The following is a 19,784-nucleotide window of genomic DNA, read 5'->3' as shown; positions in this document are numbered from 1 at the left end:
ATTAATAATATCTGGAGTGTGGGTCCATCAACTCCAGGAGAGAACCGGGATGGAGCACCACAATATCCGCTACAGAGAGGTATTGGCATATTCTTCTTACCCCACAAATGTTATAAAGAGGGTACAATGACAGGAAAATAAATTGATCATTTTTCACTGGGCTTAATGTATCAGAACCACTGTTATTTATAGGATGGCATTTATTTTGGTATTCAAAGATCTCTTTTAAATCTCCTTAACCCAGAAGGGAAAGGAAAAAGTCCACACTTTGGTTGGTCCATGGATTCCTTTTTTAAAAGTTGTGGTGAAAAACACATAACATAAAATTTACTATCTTAGCCATTTAAAGTATACAGTAGTGTTAACTATATGTACATCATTGCACAACAGGTCTCTAGAAATTTTTTGTCTTGCAAAACAAACTCTATAGCATATGACAGGATTTCCTTCTTTTTTAAGGCTAAATAATATTCCATTGTATGCATATACCATGTTTTCTTTATCCATTCATCTGTTAGTGGACATTTAGGTGAACATCAGTGTCCAAATATCTCTTTAAGGTCCTATTTTCAATTCTTTTGGATATACTATATATTCAGAGGTAGGATTGCTGGGTCATATAGTAGTTCTATTTTTAACTTTTTGAGGGAGGTCCATACTGTTTTCCACAGTGGCTGTGCCATTTTACATTCCCACCAACAGTGCCCAAGGGTTCCTGTTTCTCCACATCATCACCAACACTTGTTATTCTTTCTCTTGTTTGCACTCTCGCTCTCTGATTTTGATTTGCATTTCCCTCATGACTAGTGATGTTGATCACCTTTCCATGAGTTTATTGGCCATTCATATATCTTCTTTCAAGAATGTATTTTATTCAAATCCTTTGCAGATTTTTTATTTGGGTTGTTTTCCATGAATCCCTCTTTCATCAGTCAACTCAGAGCCTTCCTTTTCAAAATACAGATTGCTCAGGACTTTCCATCAAATTTACCAGATTTTGATCTTGGAGAAGTATTTTATTTTTTTATATTTTATTTTTTTTTAGAGAAACAAGTGAAGTGTTTATTAGGAGAAAAGAAGAGTACATTACATGTGGATAGACACACGGGTGGGCTCAGAAAGAGAGTCATGCCCTTGTGGTAGTTTGAATCACTTTTTTTTAATTTCTAATGTTCATTTATAGCAATGAAAATGTCAATTTATCAAGAAGACATAAAAATCTTAAAGCTATATGCAGCTTATAACAAAATTTTGAAATACGTGAAGCAAAAACTAAAGGTGTGAAATAAGAAATAGATAAATCCACAATTATAGTTGGAGATTTCAGTACTGTTCTTTGAGTAATCAGTAGAATAGGAGGACAGAAAATTACTAAGGAGCTAGAGTATTTGAACCATACTATCAAGAAACTCAACTTAATTGACAGTTATGGAATACTGTACTTGATGACAGCAGAATACATATTCTTCCCAGGTGTACATGGAACATTCATTAAAATAAATCATATACTAAACATAACGCGAATGTTAATACACTTATAAATGAAATTGTACATAGTATGTTTTTTTGAGCACAAAGAATATAAATTAAAATTCTTCAACAATGAAAAGGAAATTTCTTCATATATTTATAAAAATCCTCAAATAGAAAAAAACACAAGGAAAATTAGGCAATCTTTTGAACTGATTGATAATGAAAATAATATATTATTTTTTTCATTAAGCCAAAGTAGTGCTTAGTGGGCAAGGTAAGCTTTAAATTTGTATACTAAGGAAAAATTATAGTTTCTATAACCGTTTTCCAGGACAGAAGTCTGGCAGACTTGGCTGGGTACGCTGCTTAGGGCCTCAGAAGGCCAAAATCAAGGTGTCAGCTGTTCTTGGCCCTTATCCAGAGACTGAGGGAAAGTCCATTTTAAGGTTCATTAGGTTGTTAGCAAAATTCAATTCTGTGCAGCTGTAGGACTGAAGTCCTCATTTCTTCACTAGCCTTTGCCCAGAGGTCATTCTCGGTTTCTAGAAAGGAACACTGTCCAAACTCGTTTATAAGGTTAAAATTATCCTGACTCTAAAGCCAGACTGATACTTTACAAAACAAACAAACAAACAAACAACTACAAGAGAGAATCTCTTGTGATCATAAATGGAAAAAAATTACTTAACAAAATTAAATCAAACAATATATGGAAAGGAAATACGTCATGACAAGTTGAGATTTTCCCAGGAATGCAAGGTTGTTTAAACATTTGAAAATTAATAAATGCAACTCACTATGTTAATAGAAAAATGAATATTAACAATATGATCTTCTCAAAAGATGCGGAAAAAGCATCCAACAAAATTAAACAACAATTCCTTAATAAAAACTCTCAACAAACTAGGAACAGAAGTAAACACTCTCAATCTGATAAAGGACATCTATGAAAACCCTAAAGTGAAGGTTATTATTATTTTTTTAGTTCTGAGACATACATTTTAAAGTAATAGCTAGAATTATGACATAACATTATACCAGAATATATAAGATTTTTAGAAATTTCATGTAATGCCTGAAACATTTATATTAAAATAATTACATAAAAATAACACAAAGAAAATTTAGTATTAGTTGTTTTTCTTTGTTTTTTTTTACTGCAGGTTCTTATTAGTCATCAATTTTATACACATCAGTGTATACGTGTCAATCCCAGTCGCCCAATTCAGCACACCACCATCCCCACCTGAATGCGGTTTTCCCCCCTTGGTGTCCATATGTTTGTTCTCTACATCTGTGTCTCAACTTCTGCCCTGCAAACCAGTTCATCTGTACCATTTTTCTAGGTTCCACATATATTCATTAATATACGATATTTGTTTTTCTCTTTCTGACTTACTTGATTCTGTATGACAGTCTCTAGATCCATCCACGTCGCAACAAATGGCTCAGCTTCATTCCTTTTTATGGCTGAGTAATATTCCATTGTGTATATTTATCACAACTTCTTTATCCATTCGTCTGTCGATGGGCATTCAGGTTGCTTCCATGACCTGGCTATTGTAAACAGTGCTGCAGTGAACATTGGGGTGCATGTGTCTTTTTGAATTATGGTTTTCTCTGGGTATATGCCCAGTAGTAGGATTGCTGGATCATATGGTAATTCTATTTTTAGTTTTTTAAGGAACCTCCATACTGTTCTCCATAGTGGCTATATCAATTTACATTCCCACCAACAGGGCAAGAGGGTTCCCTTTTCTCCACACCCTGTCCAGCATTTGTTGTTTGTAGATTTTCTGATGATGCCCATTCTGACTGGTGTGAGGTGATGCCTCATTGTAGTTTTGATTTGCATTTCTCTAATAATTAGTGATGTTGAGCAGCTATTCATGTGCTTCTTGGCCATCTGTATGTCTTCTTTGGAGAAATGTCTATTTAGGTCTTCTGCCCATTTTTGGATTGGGTTGCTTGTTTCTTTAATAGTGAGCTGCATGAGCTGTTGATATATTTTGGAAATTAATCCTTTGTCTGTTGATTCGTTTGCAGATATTTTCTCCCATTCTGAAGATTGTCTTTTCGTCTTGTTCATGGTTTCCTTTGCTGTGCAAAAGCTTTGAACTTTCATTAGGTCCCACTTGTTTATTTTTGTTTTTATTTTCATTACTTTAGGAGATGGATCAAAAAAACCTTGCTGTGATTTATGTCAAAGAGTGTTCTTCCTATGTTTTCCTCTAAGAGTTTTATAGTGTCTGGTCTTACATTCAGGTCTCGAATCCATTTTGAGTTTATTTTTGTGTATGGTGTTAGGGAGTGTTCTACTTTCATTCTTTTACATGTAGCTGTCCAGTTTTCCCAGCACCACTTATTGAAGAGACTGTCTTTTCTCCATTGTATATCTTTGCCTCCTTTGTCATAGATTAGTTGACCATAGGTGTGTGGGTTTATCTCTGGGCTTTCTGTCTTGTTCCATTGATCTATGTTTCTGTTTTTGTGCCAGTACCATATTGTCTTGATTACTGTAGCTTTGTAGTATAGTCTGAAGTCAAGGAGTCTGATTTCTCCAGCTCCGTTTTCTTCCCGCAAGACTGCTTTGGCTATTCTGGGTCTTTCGTGTATCCATACAAACTTTAAGATGATTTGTTCTAGTTCCATAAAAAATGCCATTGGTAATTTGATGGGGATTGCATTGAATCTGTAGATTGCTTTGGGTAGTATAGTCATTTTCACAATATTAATTCTTCCAATCCAAGAACATAGTATATCTCTCCATCTGTTGGTATCATCTTTAATTTTGTTCATCAGTATCTTACAGTTTTCTGCATACAGGTCTTTTGTCTCCCTAGGTAGGTTTATTCCTAGGTATTTTATTCTTTTTGTTCCAGTGGTAAATGGGAGTGTTTCCTTAATTTGTCTTTCAGATTTTTCATCATAAGTGTATAGGAATGCAAGAGATTTCTGTGCATTAATTTTGTATCCTGCAACTTTACCAAATTCATTGATTAGCTCTAGTAGTTTTCTGGTGGCATTTTTAGGATTCTCTATGTATAGTATCATGTCATCTGCAAACAGTGACAGTTTTACTTCTTCTTTTCCATTTTGTATTCCTTTTATTTCTTTTTCTTTTCTGATTGCCGTGGCTAGGACTTATAAAACTATGTGGAATAATAGTGGTGAGAGTGGACATCCTTGTCTTGTTCCTGATCTTAAAGGAAATGCTTTCAGTTTTTCATCATTGAGAATGATGTTTGCTATGAGTTTGTCGTATATGGCCTTTATTATGTTGAGGTAGGTTCCCTCTATGCCCACTTTCTGGAGAGTCTTTATCATAAATGGGTGTTGAACTTTGTCAAAACCTTTCTCCACATCTATTGAGATGATCATATGGTTTTTATTCTTCCATTTGTTAATATGATGTATCACATTGATTGATTTGCGTATATTGAAGAATCCTTACGTCCCTGTGATAAATCCCACCCGATCGTGGTGTGTGATCCTTTTAATGTGTTGTTGGATTCTGTTTGCTATTATTTTGTTGAGGATTTTTGCATCTATATTCATGAGTGATATTGGTCTGTAATTTTCTTTTTTTTGTAGTATCTTGTCTGGTTTTGGTATCAGGATGATGGTGGCCCCGTAGAATGAGTTTGGGAGTGTTCCTGCTCTGCAATTTTTTGGAAGAGCTTGAGAAGGATGGGTGTTAGCTCTTCTCTGAATGTTTGATATAATTCACCTGTGAAGCCATGTGGTCCTGGACTTTTGTTTGTTGGAAGATTTTTAATCACAGTTTCAATTTCATTACTTGTGATTGGTCTGTTCATGTTTTCTGTTTCTTCCTGGTTCAGTCTTGGAAGGTTATACCTTTCTAAGAATTTTTCCATTTCTTCCAGGTTGTCCATTTTATTGGCATAGAGTTGCTTGTAGTTGTCTCTTAGGATGCTTTGTATTTCTGTGGTGTCTGTTGTAACTTCTCCTTTTTCGTTTCTAATTTTATTGATTTGAGTCTTCTCCCTCTTTTTCTTGATGAGTCTGGCTAATGGTTTATCAATTTTGTTTATCTTCTCAAAGAACCAGCTTTTAGTTTTATTGATCTTTGCTACTGTTTTCTTTGTTTCTATTTCATTTATTTCTGCTCTGATCTTTATGATTTCTTTCCTTCTGCTAACTTTGGGTTTTGTTTGTTCTTCTTTCTCTAGTTCCTTTAGTTGTAAGGTTAGATTGTTTATTTGAGTTGTTTCTTGAGGTAGGCTTGTATAGCTCTAAACTTCCCTCTTAGAACTGCTTTTGCTGCATCCCATAGGTTTTGGATTGTCGTGTTTTCATTGTCCTTTGTGTCTAGGTATTTTTTGATTTCCTCTTTGATTTCTTCAGTGATCTGTTGGTTATTTAGTAATGTATTGTTTATCCTCCATGTGTTTGTGTTTTTTACATTTCCTTCCCTGTAATTCATTTCTAATCTCATAGCGTCATGGTCAGAAAAGATGCTGGGTATGATTTCAGTTTTCTTAAATTTACTGAGGATAGATTTGTGACCGAAGATGTGATCTTTCCTGGAGAATGTTCTGTGCGCACTTGAGAAGAAAGTGTAATCTGCTGTTTTTGGATGGAGTGTCCTATAAATATCAATTAAATCTATCTGGTCTATTGTGTCATTTAAAGTGTGTGTTTCCTTATTTATTTTCATTTGGATGATCTGTCCATTGGTGTAAGTGAGGTGTTAAAGTCCCCCACTATTATTGTGTTACTGTCGATTTCCTCTTGTAGAGCTGTTAGCAGTTGCCTCGTGTATTGAGATGCTCCTATGTTGGGTGCATGTATATTTATAATTGTTATATCTTCTTCTTGGATTGATCCCTTGATCATTATGTAGTGTCATTCCTTGTCTCTTGTAACATTCTTTATTTTTAAGTCTATTTTATCTGATATGAGTATAGCTACTCCAGCTTTCTTTTGATTTCCATTTGCATGGAATGTCTTTTTCCATCCCCTCACTTTCAGTCTGTATGTGTCCCTAGGTCTGAAGTGGGTCTCTTGTAGACAGCATATATACGGGTCTTGTTTTTGTATCCATTCAGCAACCCTGTGTCTTTTGGTTGGAGCATTTAATCATTCACGTTTAAGGTAATTATCGATATGTGTGTTCCTCTGACCATTTTCTTAATTGTTTTGGGTTTGTTTTTGTAGGTCCTTTTCCTCTCTTGTGTTTCCCACTTAGAGATGTTCCTTTAGTATTTGTTGTAGAGCTGGTTTGGTGGTGCTGAATTCTCTTAGCTTTTGTTTGTCTGTAAAGCTTTTGATTTCTCCATCAAATCTGAATGAGATCCTTGCTGGGTAAAGTAATCTTGATTGTAGGTTCTTCCCTTTCATCACTTTAAGTATATCATGCCACTCCCTTCTGGCTTGTAGAGTTGCTGCTGAGAAATCAGCTGTTAACCTTATGGGAGTTCCCTTGTATGTTATTTGTCGTTTTTCCCTTGCTGCTTTCAATAATTTTTCTTTGTCTTTAATTTTTGTCAATTTGATTACTGTGTGTCTCAGCGTTTTTCTCCTTGGGTTTATCCTGTATGGGACTCGCTGCACTTCCTGGACTTGGGTAGCTATTTCCTTTCCCATGTTAGGGATGTTTTCGACTACAATCTCTTCAAATGTTTTCTCAGGTCCTTTCTCTCTCTCTTCTCCTTCTGGGACCCCTATAATGCGAATGTTGTTGCGTTTAATGTTGTCCCAGAGGTCTCTTAGGCTGTCTTCATTTCTTTTCATTCTTTTTTCTTTAGTCTGTTCCACAGCAGTGAATTCCACCATTCTGTCTTCCAGGTCACTTATCCGTACTTCTGCTTCAGTTATTCCGCTATTGATTCCTTCTAGTGTAGTTTTCATTTCAGTTATTGTATTGTTCATCTCTGTTTGTTTGTTCTTTAATTGTTCTAGGTGTTTGTTAAACATTTCTTGCATCTTCTCGATATTTGCCTCCATTCTTTTTCCGAGGTCCTGGATCATCTTCACTATCATTATTCTGAATTCTTTTTCTGGAAGGTTGCCCATCTCCACTTCATTTAGGTTTTTTTTCTGGGGTTTCATCTTGTTCCTTCATCTGGTGTATAGCCCTCTGCCTTTTCATCTTCTCTATCTTTCTGTGAATGTGGTTTTTGTTCCACAGGCTGCAGGATTGTAGTTCCTCTTGCTTCTGCTGTCTGCCCTCTGGTGGGTGAGGCTATCTAAGAGGCTTGTGTACGTTTCCTGATGGGAGTGACTGGTGGTGGGTAGAGCTGGGGGCTGCTCTGGTGGGCAGAGCTCAGTAAAACTTTAATCTACTTGGTTGCTGATGGGTGGGGCTGGGTTCCTTCCCTTTTGGTTGTTTGGCCATAGGCAACCCAACACTGGAGCCTACCTGGGCTCTTTGTTGGGGCTAATGACAGACTCTGGGAGGGCTCACGCCAAGGAGTACTTCCCAGAACTTCTGCTGCCAGTGTTCTTGTCCCCACGGTGAAGCAGCGCCAGCCCCCGCCTCTGCAGGAGACCCTCCAACACTAGCAGGTAGGTCTGGTTCAGTCTCCCCCAGGGTCACTGCTCCTTCCCCTGGGTCCCGATGCGCACACTACTTTGTGTGTGCCCTCCAAGAGTGGAGTCTCTGTTTCCCCCAGTCCTGTCGAAGTCCTGCAGTCAATTCCCACTAGCCTTCAAAGTCTGATTCTCTAGTAATTCCTCCTCCTGTTGCCAGACCCCCAGTTTGGGAAGCCTGACATGGGGCTCAGAACCTTCACTCCAGTGGGTGGGCTTCTGTGGTGTAAGTGTTCGCCAGTCTTTGGGTCACCCACCCACCAGTTATGGGATTTGATTTTACTGTGATTGCGCCCCTCCTGCCATCTCATTGTGGCTTCTCCTTTGTCTGTGGATGTGGGGTATCTTTTTTGGTGAGTTCCAGTGTCTTGCTGTTGATGATTGTCCAGCAGCTAGCTGTGATTCTGGTGTTCTCACAAGAGGGAGTGAGAGCACGTCCTTCTACTCTGCCATCTTGGTTCCTCCTGGAGAAGTATTTTAATTTATCCAAATTTTAGTTTCCTCTCCTATAAATTGGTGGCAATGATGCTCTCCCTGCCCACACTGGAGTGTTGTGGTGAGAAATCCGTGGAGAAAATTACTAAAAATGAATACTGTTTAAAGTTCTGTACAGATAGAAGGTATTATTATGAATTCAGACCAAAAGAGTCTACATGTTATAACTACTTAATACTGCTTCATTTACATTGCAGCTAATGGTTCCTCTGCCTTTGTTCTGCCTGATGAAACTCTAGATTGAAACTGTAATGAATCAATCTCTCTTTCCACCTCTCTCCCTCTCTCTTATACGTCCCTTAAGGATTACGTTGTGCTTCATTCTAATCGGGATAACAGCAGCAGCAAATGTTGTTTGAGACCCTACTGTGTATCAGACATTGCACTGGGTTGGTGAGGAAGAAAAAGATAAATTTGATACTTTAAGTAGCTTATCTCATCTCAAGGGTGGGGCTTGTGAGGGCCTGGCACATGTTTAACAACTTAAAGAACTCCTTGCTGGTTATTTTGCTACTTAGGGTAAAGACGTAGCTTACCCAAACAAATATGAGACTCATTTAGACTGAATTACGTAGAGACCACTGCTTACCTGGTTTTGCTCTTGCTTTACCGAAGAATCTTATCTCTAATGTTCAGGTAGGAGCAATTCTGTTAAAAAACAAACAACAGATTGGATCCTTTAATTCAAGAAATTTTCAAGGTGCTAAAAATTTTGGTAGAATAGCAGTGTATTTGCTGTAATGAGAACTGTACGGTGTTCTCTAGCTGGTTATACCCAAATGAATATATGGATTTTATTCTGATGTCTGTTTTAGAATTGATGATTTTCCTTCATCAGTAGCATGGTCTTTATTATGGTCTGATCTGGCTTTCCTCCCCTTGTCTTCTGCACTGGGCTACGCACCTCACGGCTCTCATTATTGCATTCTGTACTCTTTTCATTTACATTGTTTTAAGTGTATTAACGATGTATTTTACTAAAGGCTTTGCTTTTCAAATATCCTATAAAATGTTGGCTGCCTGATTTACAGGCATCATAGAATGATTATGTGCCTCTTCAGCTCTCTGTCTTTCACACCTTAACTTGAAGACTATTTCTTTTCTAATCTGTGTTCTCTTTGTTGGATCAGCATTTGTTTTGTTTCTGTAGCAATGGGAGGGTCATTTTAAATCTTGTTTCGGATGCAAGTCTTTAATAGGTAAAAATGTATGTTGTATCAGATATTTATTGTTGTATAACAAGCTACCACCAAATGTATCAGTTATTTATTGTTGTATAACAGGCTACCCCCGCATGTAGTGGCTTAAAATAAGAATCATTTATGTAGCTCATGATTTGGGGGATCTGCTTTAGGCTGGGCATATCTAGATGGTTCTTTTGCTAGTCTCAGCTGGGCTCACTCATGTATTAATGGTCAGCTGGTAGTCAATGGCCTCATTCATGTGACTGGCACTTGGTTATTGGATGAGACAGTGGATGTGACAGGGCCACTTGTCTGTCATCATTCAGTAGGCTAGCATAGTTCACATAGTGGTGAAAGGTTTCGAAGCATAGCCCAATGGCCAAGGTTTTCTCAAACCTTTGCTTGTGTCATGTTTACTAATATCCCATTGGCCAGAACAAGTTACTTGGCCAATCCATATTCAGTGAATGGAGAAATACACTACAGCTCTCAATGGGAGCATCTGGAATATCTCATTATAAGGGTATAGATGCAGGAAGAAAAAGAATTTGTAGACGTTTACTCTCTACCAGAGATGCTTTCACTTTTATCATCATGGCATTTCCTGTATAATATTATTTACTATTCCCTCATAGCTGTAGCTTCAAGTATTTACTATTTCTTCAGTGCATGCCCAATATCATGAGGTTAAGAGAAGCACTTAATTTCACTTAATCTGTAATTTGAGGTGTAAGAGAGCACAAACTTGGATAGGCATAAAGGATGTCCACTGCAAATGCTAAGCAAGTATATAAACCATACACACACCCATGCACACACATACCCACCCACCCCCAAAACACACACACAGGAAGAGGAGGGGAGGAGAGAGACTGAGAAAGAGAGAAATTAAAAACCCTTTCAATTAGTGATTCTCAACCAGAGGCAATTTCCCGGCCTTCAGAGGACACTTGATAATGTCTGAAAACGTGTTTGGTTATCAAAAGTGGGATGGTGCTCTGACCAAGGATACTGATAAACATCCCACAATGCACAGGACAGCCACCCACAGCAAAGACTTATATGTGCCAAAATATCAACAGTGCTAAGGTTGAGAAACACTGCTTTTTACTGAGTGCATGTATGAAGAATTTATATAATGTGAGTTATGAATCCATATATGAGTAAGAATTCATATATGAAAATTAGAAGATGCAAACTAAAAAGGGGGAAGGCAAGGGTTATTTCTATCTTCAAATTAGTGAAGAAAGGATGCAAGTTTGCGTGAAGTCAGATTGGAGATATTTCTCAAGAATAATATCTGCCTTGTGGGAGGAAGCCAGATTCACTTGATTTTTATAACCTACATTTTTATGACTAGTTCAAGGTGATCTTCTCTCCCTAATTAGAATGGATATTAGATTATTTTGTGGATACTATATATTATAAGCTATAGCTCTTGGATTCAAAAGTATTTGAGTACTTAATAATTTTTATATATTGAGTGGGACATGTAGGAGGAGTATCTGATGATCATATCAGTCTTAGAAATAGGTGTAATGGTTAAGTACACTGTCTTGGCATTGTCACTTGTTAATGTGAGATCCTGAGCAAAGTATTTTACCTTTCAGTAAAATGGGAATAATGGTAACCCTGAAAATCATTTGGTAAAAATTAAATAAAACAGGGGTTATAAGTAAACTTGCCTGGCATACAGAAAACCCTGAGTAAACGATTGTGGTGATAGTGTGGGTGGTAATCTCTCTTCCAAGTAGCAGCAAATATTTCTTATTTGGATTATATTCTTAGTAGCAGAAAAGAACCAATTAAAAAATTATGAAGTAGCATCACTAAGCTTTCAAAGTCTTTGGCTCTTACACCCAAAAAATCTGTTTCTAAAATCCAGAAGTATAGTTGTTTATCATGAATCTTTGACTTCCAGTTCTCCAGGACTCGTCCACGTATAGCACAAGCCCTTATTGTGCTAAAATGTAAATAATTGATGATAGTTGAATCATATATACTATTTCCTCTTTAGAATGATGAGAAAGAATATAGAGAAAAATAAATGTTTGTGGGTTCACAACATTTGTTTCTAATTTTCCACATGTACCTACAGACTACAAATATTTAGAGGGAAGTGAGGTTCTTTTTGAGTCCATGCATGATTTCTAGTTTTGGTAACATGTACTTTCTTGTGCATGTTTCATTAAGCTACATGCCATCCTTTTAAATATTCAAAAAGAAAAATATTTTCCCATGTTGCTTACATGGAGATAGTTATTTTATCTATTGGTGATATGGATAAATAGCTAAAACAATCTTTCCTATAACTCTAGTATTAGATAGTAATTCAATTTAACCACATATACAAGATGGTACTTTTTAGATATCTGTGTTAGTGTGGGTCCAATAATTTATCATTTCATCAGTTGACTGATTTTTCAAATATCAAAGTAAAAAAATTACCCACATTCATACAACAAAGCTAGAAATAAAATGTGTTCCTTGTTTTCTTATCAACCAAAGGAGACCTGTCAATTACAGAAAAATCACATGTGAATACTTCAAAGGAAGTATTCCAAACACATTGTGTGTTTTTTAAAACATTTAGTAGTTCCTCTAAAGCTCTAAGTAAAGCTATTAGTCTGACTAATCATGCACCCTCGAAACCAATTAAAATTTTAGACTAGAGAAATATTCTTAAAACACTTGAAAAAATGAGAGTTCCCTCCTGAAGCCAACACCTTTTAATCAACAAAATACTCAGAGCAAAGCTGTGGTTTGCAATAGTATATTACACCTAGTGTTACTCATGCTACTATTCTGGTGTGCCAATCTTGATTCCTTTCAGAAATTTTGAGTTTGACTTTTTGTATGCTTAACTGTGGAAGGAAAATACAATTTCTAGTAGAGTTATCTTAATTTTCTAATAAACACATGTGAAACACGTTATGCTACAATCATTAATAGTCAGACTATACAGGCTCTGTGTGTGTGTGTGTGTGTCTGTGTGTACGTGTACATATCTATTCACATACACACGTATATATGATGTGTGTATCTATCTACCTGGCTTAGTGATACACACTGTAATACATGTGATTCTGACATGAATTGATTAACCAAGGGCACTAGCCCCTGTTGCTGGAGGGACGGTTAATAGTGTGACACCTTAAGGACTGTTTTCCGCCTAACCCCATGCTGGAAGAGATGCTTCTTCCATCGGACTTGAGAAGAATGACCTTGGTCTCGGTGATGGTTAAAGAAGCAGAGATTTGAAGCAGCCATTCCTAGGGCCAACTCCTTGCAACCCTGGACAGTGGCCTGAGGCAAGAGGCAGACATCCAGGCAAGCCAATCAAACTGTACGGGCGTTAAACGGGGGCACGGAGGAAAGGATCCCTACCGGAGAGAGGGGAAGCCATTTTCCATGCTCCTTAAGGAAGAGAACCTGGAAACCCATCCTGGAACTTCGTGCTTAAGATTCTGTGTAGTCGTTTATGTATCCTGACTCCTTCCCTGATGAGGGTTATGGGTTGAGAGAACTCTCAACAAATCCTCTTTCCATCTTTTAAATGATGGAGTTAACAGAAAACTCCCATGGGATGACGAAATATCCCTGCCTGACCCTTGGTGTCAAGATTCTGTGGCTCAGTCTGGACAAAACCACTTAAACTGCCTCCTTACAGATCCGACCAGCCCACACTTTACCTAATGAGGTGATTTGCTTATGTTTCTAGTAAAAGGACAGTGGAAAAGAAGCAACCTAATTTTTTTTTCTCTTTAGCTAAAAGTAGAGGCATCTGAATATGCAGTATGAGTCAATATATGATATACATAATAAAATATGATAAATGTTCTCAGGACCTCAGGCTTCCCTGGTGGCACAGTGGTTAAGAATCCGCCTGCCAGTGCAGGGGACACGGGTTCGAGCCCTGGTCTGGGAAGATCCCACATGCCTCAGGGCAACTAAGCCTGTGCACCACAACTACTGAGCCTGTGCTCTAGAGCCTGCAAGCCACAACTACTGAGCCCATGCAACTAGAGCCCGTGCTCCACAAGAGAAGCCACAGCAATGAGACGGCCGCGCACTGCAGTGAAGAGTAGCCTCCGCTTGCCGCAACTAGAGAAAGCCGCACACAGCAACAAAGAACCAAAGTAGCCAAAAATAAATAAATAAAATAAATAAATTTATTTAAAAAAATGTTCTCAGGACCTCAAAAGTTTTCCATTGAAGCATCTTGCTTAATAAAAAAATTAAAGTATGTGCACATACATGGATCTAGAGACAAGTCTTTTTAGGACGAATGAAATATTTCAAGTAGTGTTGTAGATAGAATTGACCCTAATAAAATGTGTGTAATAGATGGAGATTAGCCTCTTGCTACTTCATGATATAGCACTTTTTTTCTCTAGGAGACCCAAAGTTTCTGGAGTTTAGAACCCAGCTCTCAAGTACTATCAGCTACCCTCTAGCCATATTACAAATAAAATTAAAATTCCCCAACCCTAATAATGGTGCAAGATTTTGTTCTTCCTAGTGATGGTTAGATTTCAGTAATAAAATGTTAAGGATTCAAAGTGTTTAAGACCGAAAGAATGGTGTAATTCTATGCCTCATAGAGATTTTTAGTTATAAACTTACCCTGCTCCTCCACAAAACATAGAAATCTAGAGTTGGTATTTGAAAAGGAATTGAGACTTTTGTCTGGGGAAGGGAGAGGAGTTTTCAAGAAGAATATAGAGCATGTGGAAGGGCACGAAAGGGTGAGATGGTCTGTGCTCATGGGAGAATGCCATATAGAGACTGAGGTGTGGGGAAGCATGGGAAGAATGGAGGGAGATGAAGCTGGAGTATGAAGTCTGGTTCTAAGAGCACAGGACCTGGAAAGCCGTGCTAATTTAGAAAGTGAGCAGCCAATAAACATTGAGCAGCAAAAGGGAAAGGAGGAGGAAAAAACACACACATACACATGCTAGGAGGTGACTTAACATATCAATTCATAAAATACTAATTAGAACAATTCCATGTGATTGGTACTGTTTTCTTCATTATGCGGGTAAATGATCTGAGGTTCAGAAAAGTTCAGTTTAGCAAGCATGGTATAATCCCTTACCTCCAGATGCCTGTAATCTTGTCCAAGATTGTATATCTAGGAAATGGTAAGACCAGCTCTCTGTGAGGGAAGTACTATTATAATCTCCATTTTAAAGAGGAGTAAATGGAGATTCAGGGAGGTTAAGTAACCTGCCTAGGGTTACACAGCTAAAACATGACAGAGCAAGGGTTTAAATCCATCATTCTAGCCTTAGATAGTCTGTTTTATACTCTGCTTCTTGATCCAGTGTTGTTTCCTGCTTTTCTCCCCTTGATAGAAAAGTAGGGAACATAAGAATTCATTGGTTCTATTTTCTCCCTTTAATATTTGACTTTCCATTGCCTTCCCCAAGCAGTGGCTCATTATTTTCTTGTTCTTAAAATAGCTAAAATCACCTAAACAAGCAAGAGCCTTGGCATGTTCTGTGTTCTAGGCTTCGAGAAACTGTCTTTAGATGTTCTCTTTTAGCACTCGCCTTGGATAGAAGGCCTCTAAGTTTACTGAAAATCTTGCTGTGCATAGACTTTTTTGTTTGTTTCATTCATTTATTCAGAGGTCATCAATTGAGCATCTTCTAGATTCTAGAACCTGTGGGAGGTGCAGAAGATAAAGCAGTGAGCAAAATGGAAAGTTTCTCCTCCCTTCCCCATTGGTAGAAAGATGTTTTCAGGTGTTGAGGACTGGAGGAGACAAGACCAGCCATGTCCTGACTGACCGGTCCACAAATCAGATCCTTTGCCCATGACCAGGGCACAGATGGCAGCATTGCTCTGCCTCTCAGCTCTCCTCTGAATCTGTTTCAGCTGTCTTTCTACTTGGTGATACTTTTTCCTCATTGGAGAATTTTGTGATTTATCATCCCAATATTAACTGTACTTTTTAGTCATCTTAAAACGTTCTGTTTTTCGATCTCTGGTCCTAGCCTTTCTTTTCAATAGACTTTTCCCTCCGCCCCCCCCCCCATGTGTTTTCCAGAAAACAGTTGAAGTCTGATGATTCTCTGCATTCTCGTCCTTCACTGTAGAGAAATTTAAGATGATGTGATAATTTCCACTTCATTAAACACTTCTTTGTTGGTCAGAAGCAAGTCTAGAGAAAAAAATCGCATTCCTTCTTTCTTTTGAGGGTGAATTTTTCAATGTCAAGTTAAAAAAAAAACAAAACCTTGTCTGACACTTCCCAGAACCTTGAAATCCTCCTAAAATACTGTATGTTGCCTGAGTATCTGTTGTTATCTATTTTCAGAACGATTTGTCCATATTTCCTAGTCAGCTAGACATTCCACAGTTAGCTCCTACAGTGATATTTTAATTTAGCTCTCTTTTCATCCACACCCATGCATTCTCTCCAGGGATTCAGCTCCTCTCTTGGAATCCCTTTTAAGATTGCTAGATCCTATTGGCTCCCATGCTTTCTCCTACTAGACTGTTGGATCACAAGATGCTATTTCTGCTTCAAATTATGTTTCATTCTTTCTAGAAAAAAGCCTCAGAGTAGTGAGATAGCTTTGGGAAACTATTTCTTCTCTGTCTCCTCAGTATCATTGTCCTTCAGTCATTACTTCTTGGCATTCGTTTTTTATTCCATCTGACACCTCACTTTTTTTCTTTCTACCTTGTTCAAGATTATTTCTTCCATCTGTAGGAACCTCTTGTTCTCCCCAAGAAGCTTGAGAGGCAAGAGACTTTCCTCCATTTCTTTCATCATCTTCTCTAACAAAAAGACAACCTTAAAAAGGCAGAAAGTAATATAACCATGAAAAGTAATTTATGGCTACCTCAGAATGGAATGCCCGTATGGCACATTCTCTTCATGTTTCTAGAACAGTTCTCTTGTCATCCGTGCCTCTCAGGCTTCCCGTTGACATGCTGTGTTTTGCAGCTTTCCCTCAAAGCTTCCCTTCTGAACTATATAGGCCACTCCTTCTCTACTACCAGTCTCCTGGATATATTAGGCTCCAGAGGCCATTGGCTATAAACTGACCTGACATTTCTTGCCCTTCTTCACGCACCTTCGATAATCCAGCTGTTGGTATTCAGTATCAATTCACACCAGCAAATTCAGCCCCCTTCAGTACATATAGGGCCACACAAGACCTTTGACTGAGTTTTCCCCAAATATTTTACGTATTTCGACCCGTTATCTCTAACTTCTTACCATATTTGTTATCACTGTGCTTCTTATTTATCAGATATTTATAAAAATAGTAATACCTAACAGTATTACCTACTAGTGTCTGGAACTATGCTAATATTTTCCTGTTATTTTTCTGGTATTGTTCTGTGTACATTTCTTGTATTAGTCATTGAATCTGTACAACTGCCCCTTTGACATTTATCCTGTCATTATCCCTCCTTGCTGAAGAGAAAACTTGAAATTTAGAGAAGTTTAGTAACTTAACCAAGGTCACAGACTTCCTAAGACAGAGAAGGATTCTCTCCCAGGTGTTTTCACTCCAGAACTTCAGATCTTAACTGTTACCATGTGCTACCTTACACTATAGTGTTCATCACTATTCATATTAATTTAATATTTCTTAATAACCTTGAAACAGTGTTTCACTATCCAAGTGGAAAAACTTTCCTAGCTCTGCCTTTCCAAAAATAATGTAGCTTGGGTTTTCTTCACTGCTAGTCACTTTATTACCAGTCTGAAAGAAAAGGAAAAAATGTATAAGCTGCTCCCAGTATAAAATACAGAGCAAAGACAAGAACATTTCATTGGCTTTGATTTCCCTAGAGTCCACCTCCAAACTAATTTACTTCCTATTCAAGGAAATCATAAGTTCGAATTAAGATCTTATCCAATCTTTACTTTTTTCTTCCCCTTGAATGAAAAAAATAAGTAAAACTTATTCACCTGGCAAAGCCTGAATACTTTATATTTTTCTTTACCGATTCCACAACCTGTATAATTGTTATTGAGAAGGACTTTTTAAATTAAATCAGTTGCTCAGCCATGATGATAATCAAAATCAGTTTGAAAGATTGTTAAATATGTATTAATGAAAAGTTGGAAACTTTGAATTTTTCTATCGTGGTACTATATAAAGTATCCACATTAGGATACTTTATAAATTGTACTTATAATTTTAAAATTATATTTATAATGTCATAAATAATACTTTGGCTCAAATTGTTACACCTAAATTAGTTTTATTATTATTGAAATTGGCTTCTTGTGTTTCTAATTTTTCTTTTTTTCTTTTTTCCTTTTTGAAAAAAAAATTTAGCTCCTAGTCAGACTGTCACTCTGGTGACACAACCTGTGGTTACCAAGGAAACTGCCGTCTCCAAACTAGAAATGCCATCTTCCTTGCTGTTGGAGGTACCTGCTCTGGCAGATTTCAACCGGGTTTGGACAGAACTTACCGACTGGCTGTCTCTGCTTGATCGTGTTATAAAATCACAGAGGGTGATGGTGGGTGATCTTGAAGACATCAACGAGATGATCATCAAGCAGAAGGTATGGGGGAAAAAAGAGAAGGGCTGGCAGAGGTTTATCTTTAAAGTGAAGATTTTCCACAAGTCATTTCCCACCAGTTTTTAGGTAGCTTTTCTCTGTGAGCCAACACACTACTCTCTCTACTCTGTTCGGTCTAAGTATGATCAAGGAAACAAATGAATGCAGTTGTCTAAAACAACCATAAATTACAAAGGAATAATACAAGTAAAAAAGCTTAGCCCTTAAAGTACAGTTGGCTTAATTAAATTCACTAAACATCTGGTATTTTTAAAACCTATTTTATATCAAATAAATAGCTCATTTGAGCTGTCTACATTTGAAGTGTTTGTTTTGGCACTCTGCAGCCATAATATATTACAGAATCAAATATAATAATCTGGGAATTGGTTGTTCACTCTTCTGAGTCGTCCATGCCAATTCTCCTCCTCCAGTGATAAGGATAATTGAAAATAAGCTCCAAATAAAAAAAGAGAAAAGTAACAAAACATAATATATTTTTAAATACCTTCGATCTTAATATTCGTATTTATTTAATGCCATACTCAAGTAAGCATGTTTTTAATACAACGATTGCATTTCTCAGCCTCATTGGAATCCATTCTGCAAAATTACGACATCAATGAGAAACATCAGAATATACTGACATAAATACGGTTTACTTAGCTAAAACAAATATACTATATATCTTTTATATTTCTGAATGAATAAGAAAAGTAGATTTGAAAGGTTTATATACTATAGTTTTTTCACTTGTAAATGATGTTCAAGTCTTTTCTAAAGAAGTAATAAATTGTACTGAAGTTGTTTAGAAATACTTTTTGAAAAAACAGGGACTAGGGCAGACAGATTGCTTTTTAAAATGAACTTCAGCAATTCAGTAGGAATGAAAATAATTTAATAGTAAACAACCTGCATTTAAAGTGTCTTGATCTTAGACTCAGAGGACCTGAATTCAGTGGTCTTTTTTTTTTTTTTTTTTTTTTTGCGGTACGCAGGCCTCTCACTGTTGTGGCCTCTCCCGTTGCGGAGCACAGGCTCCGGATGCGCAGGCTCAGCGGCCATGGCTCACGGGCCCAGCCGCTCTGCGACATGTGGGATCTTCCCAGACCGGGGCACCAACCCGTGTCCCCCGCGTCGGCAGGCAGACTCTCAGCCACTGCGCCACCAGGGAAGCCCCAGTGGTCTTTTTTTGTCATTTGCAAATGGCATGATTGTGGTCAAATCATGCTCTGGATCTTGGTTTCCTCTTCTAGGTACAAGGCACAAAGGATTCACATATACCATAGTGTTGGAGATGTGTGAATATAAAGATATGTAAATATTATATAAATATGTATGTATAGTTTGTTTTACTACTGCTTTATAACAAGTATTAGTAGCCAAATTTTTCCAAAAAAGCAACCGAAGCTCATAGATGTCATACTCCTAGTAAGTAGCAGAGCAAATATTCAAATCCAAGTCTGTTTGGGGCCTAAGCCTGTGTTCTTACTACGTATACTGCCTGCCAGTATTAACTGTAAATGTGGCTACCA

General features: G+C 37.4%; 1 protein-coding gene across 4 annotated transcripts in view; it reads left to right on the top strand.

The window, feature by feature from the left end:
• The window catches only part of DMD (dystrophin), a 2,234,319-nt gene that overhangs the window by 1,534,665 nt on the left and 679,870 nt on the right, over positions 1-19,784 (top strand). For all 4 annotated transcript variants that reach the window (XM_027096086.1, XM_027096084.1, XM_027096085.1 and 1 more), the window contains one exon: positions 18,020-18,252. In XM_027096086.1, the coding sequence (XP_026951887.1) occupies positions 18,020-18,252 (233 nt within the window). The remainder of the gene's footprint in view (positions 1-18,019; positions 18,253-19,784) is intronic.

The sequence above is a fragment of the Aethalodelphis obliquidens genome, unplaced genomic scaffold (genome assembly GCF_003676395.1).
Source record: "Aethalodelphis obliquidens isolate GAN/ISIS:26980383/991018 unplaced genomic scaffold, ASM367639v1 scaffold98, whole genome shotgun sequence".
Classification (NCBI taxonomy): domain Eukaryota; kingdom Metazoa; phylum Chordata; class Mammalia; order Artiodactyla; family Delphinidae; genus Aethalodelphis; species Aethalodelphis obliquidens.
Note: the sequence above shows the minus strand (reverse complement) of the source record. Positions and strands in the feature narration are given on the sequence as shown.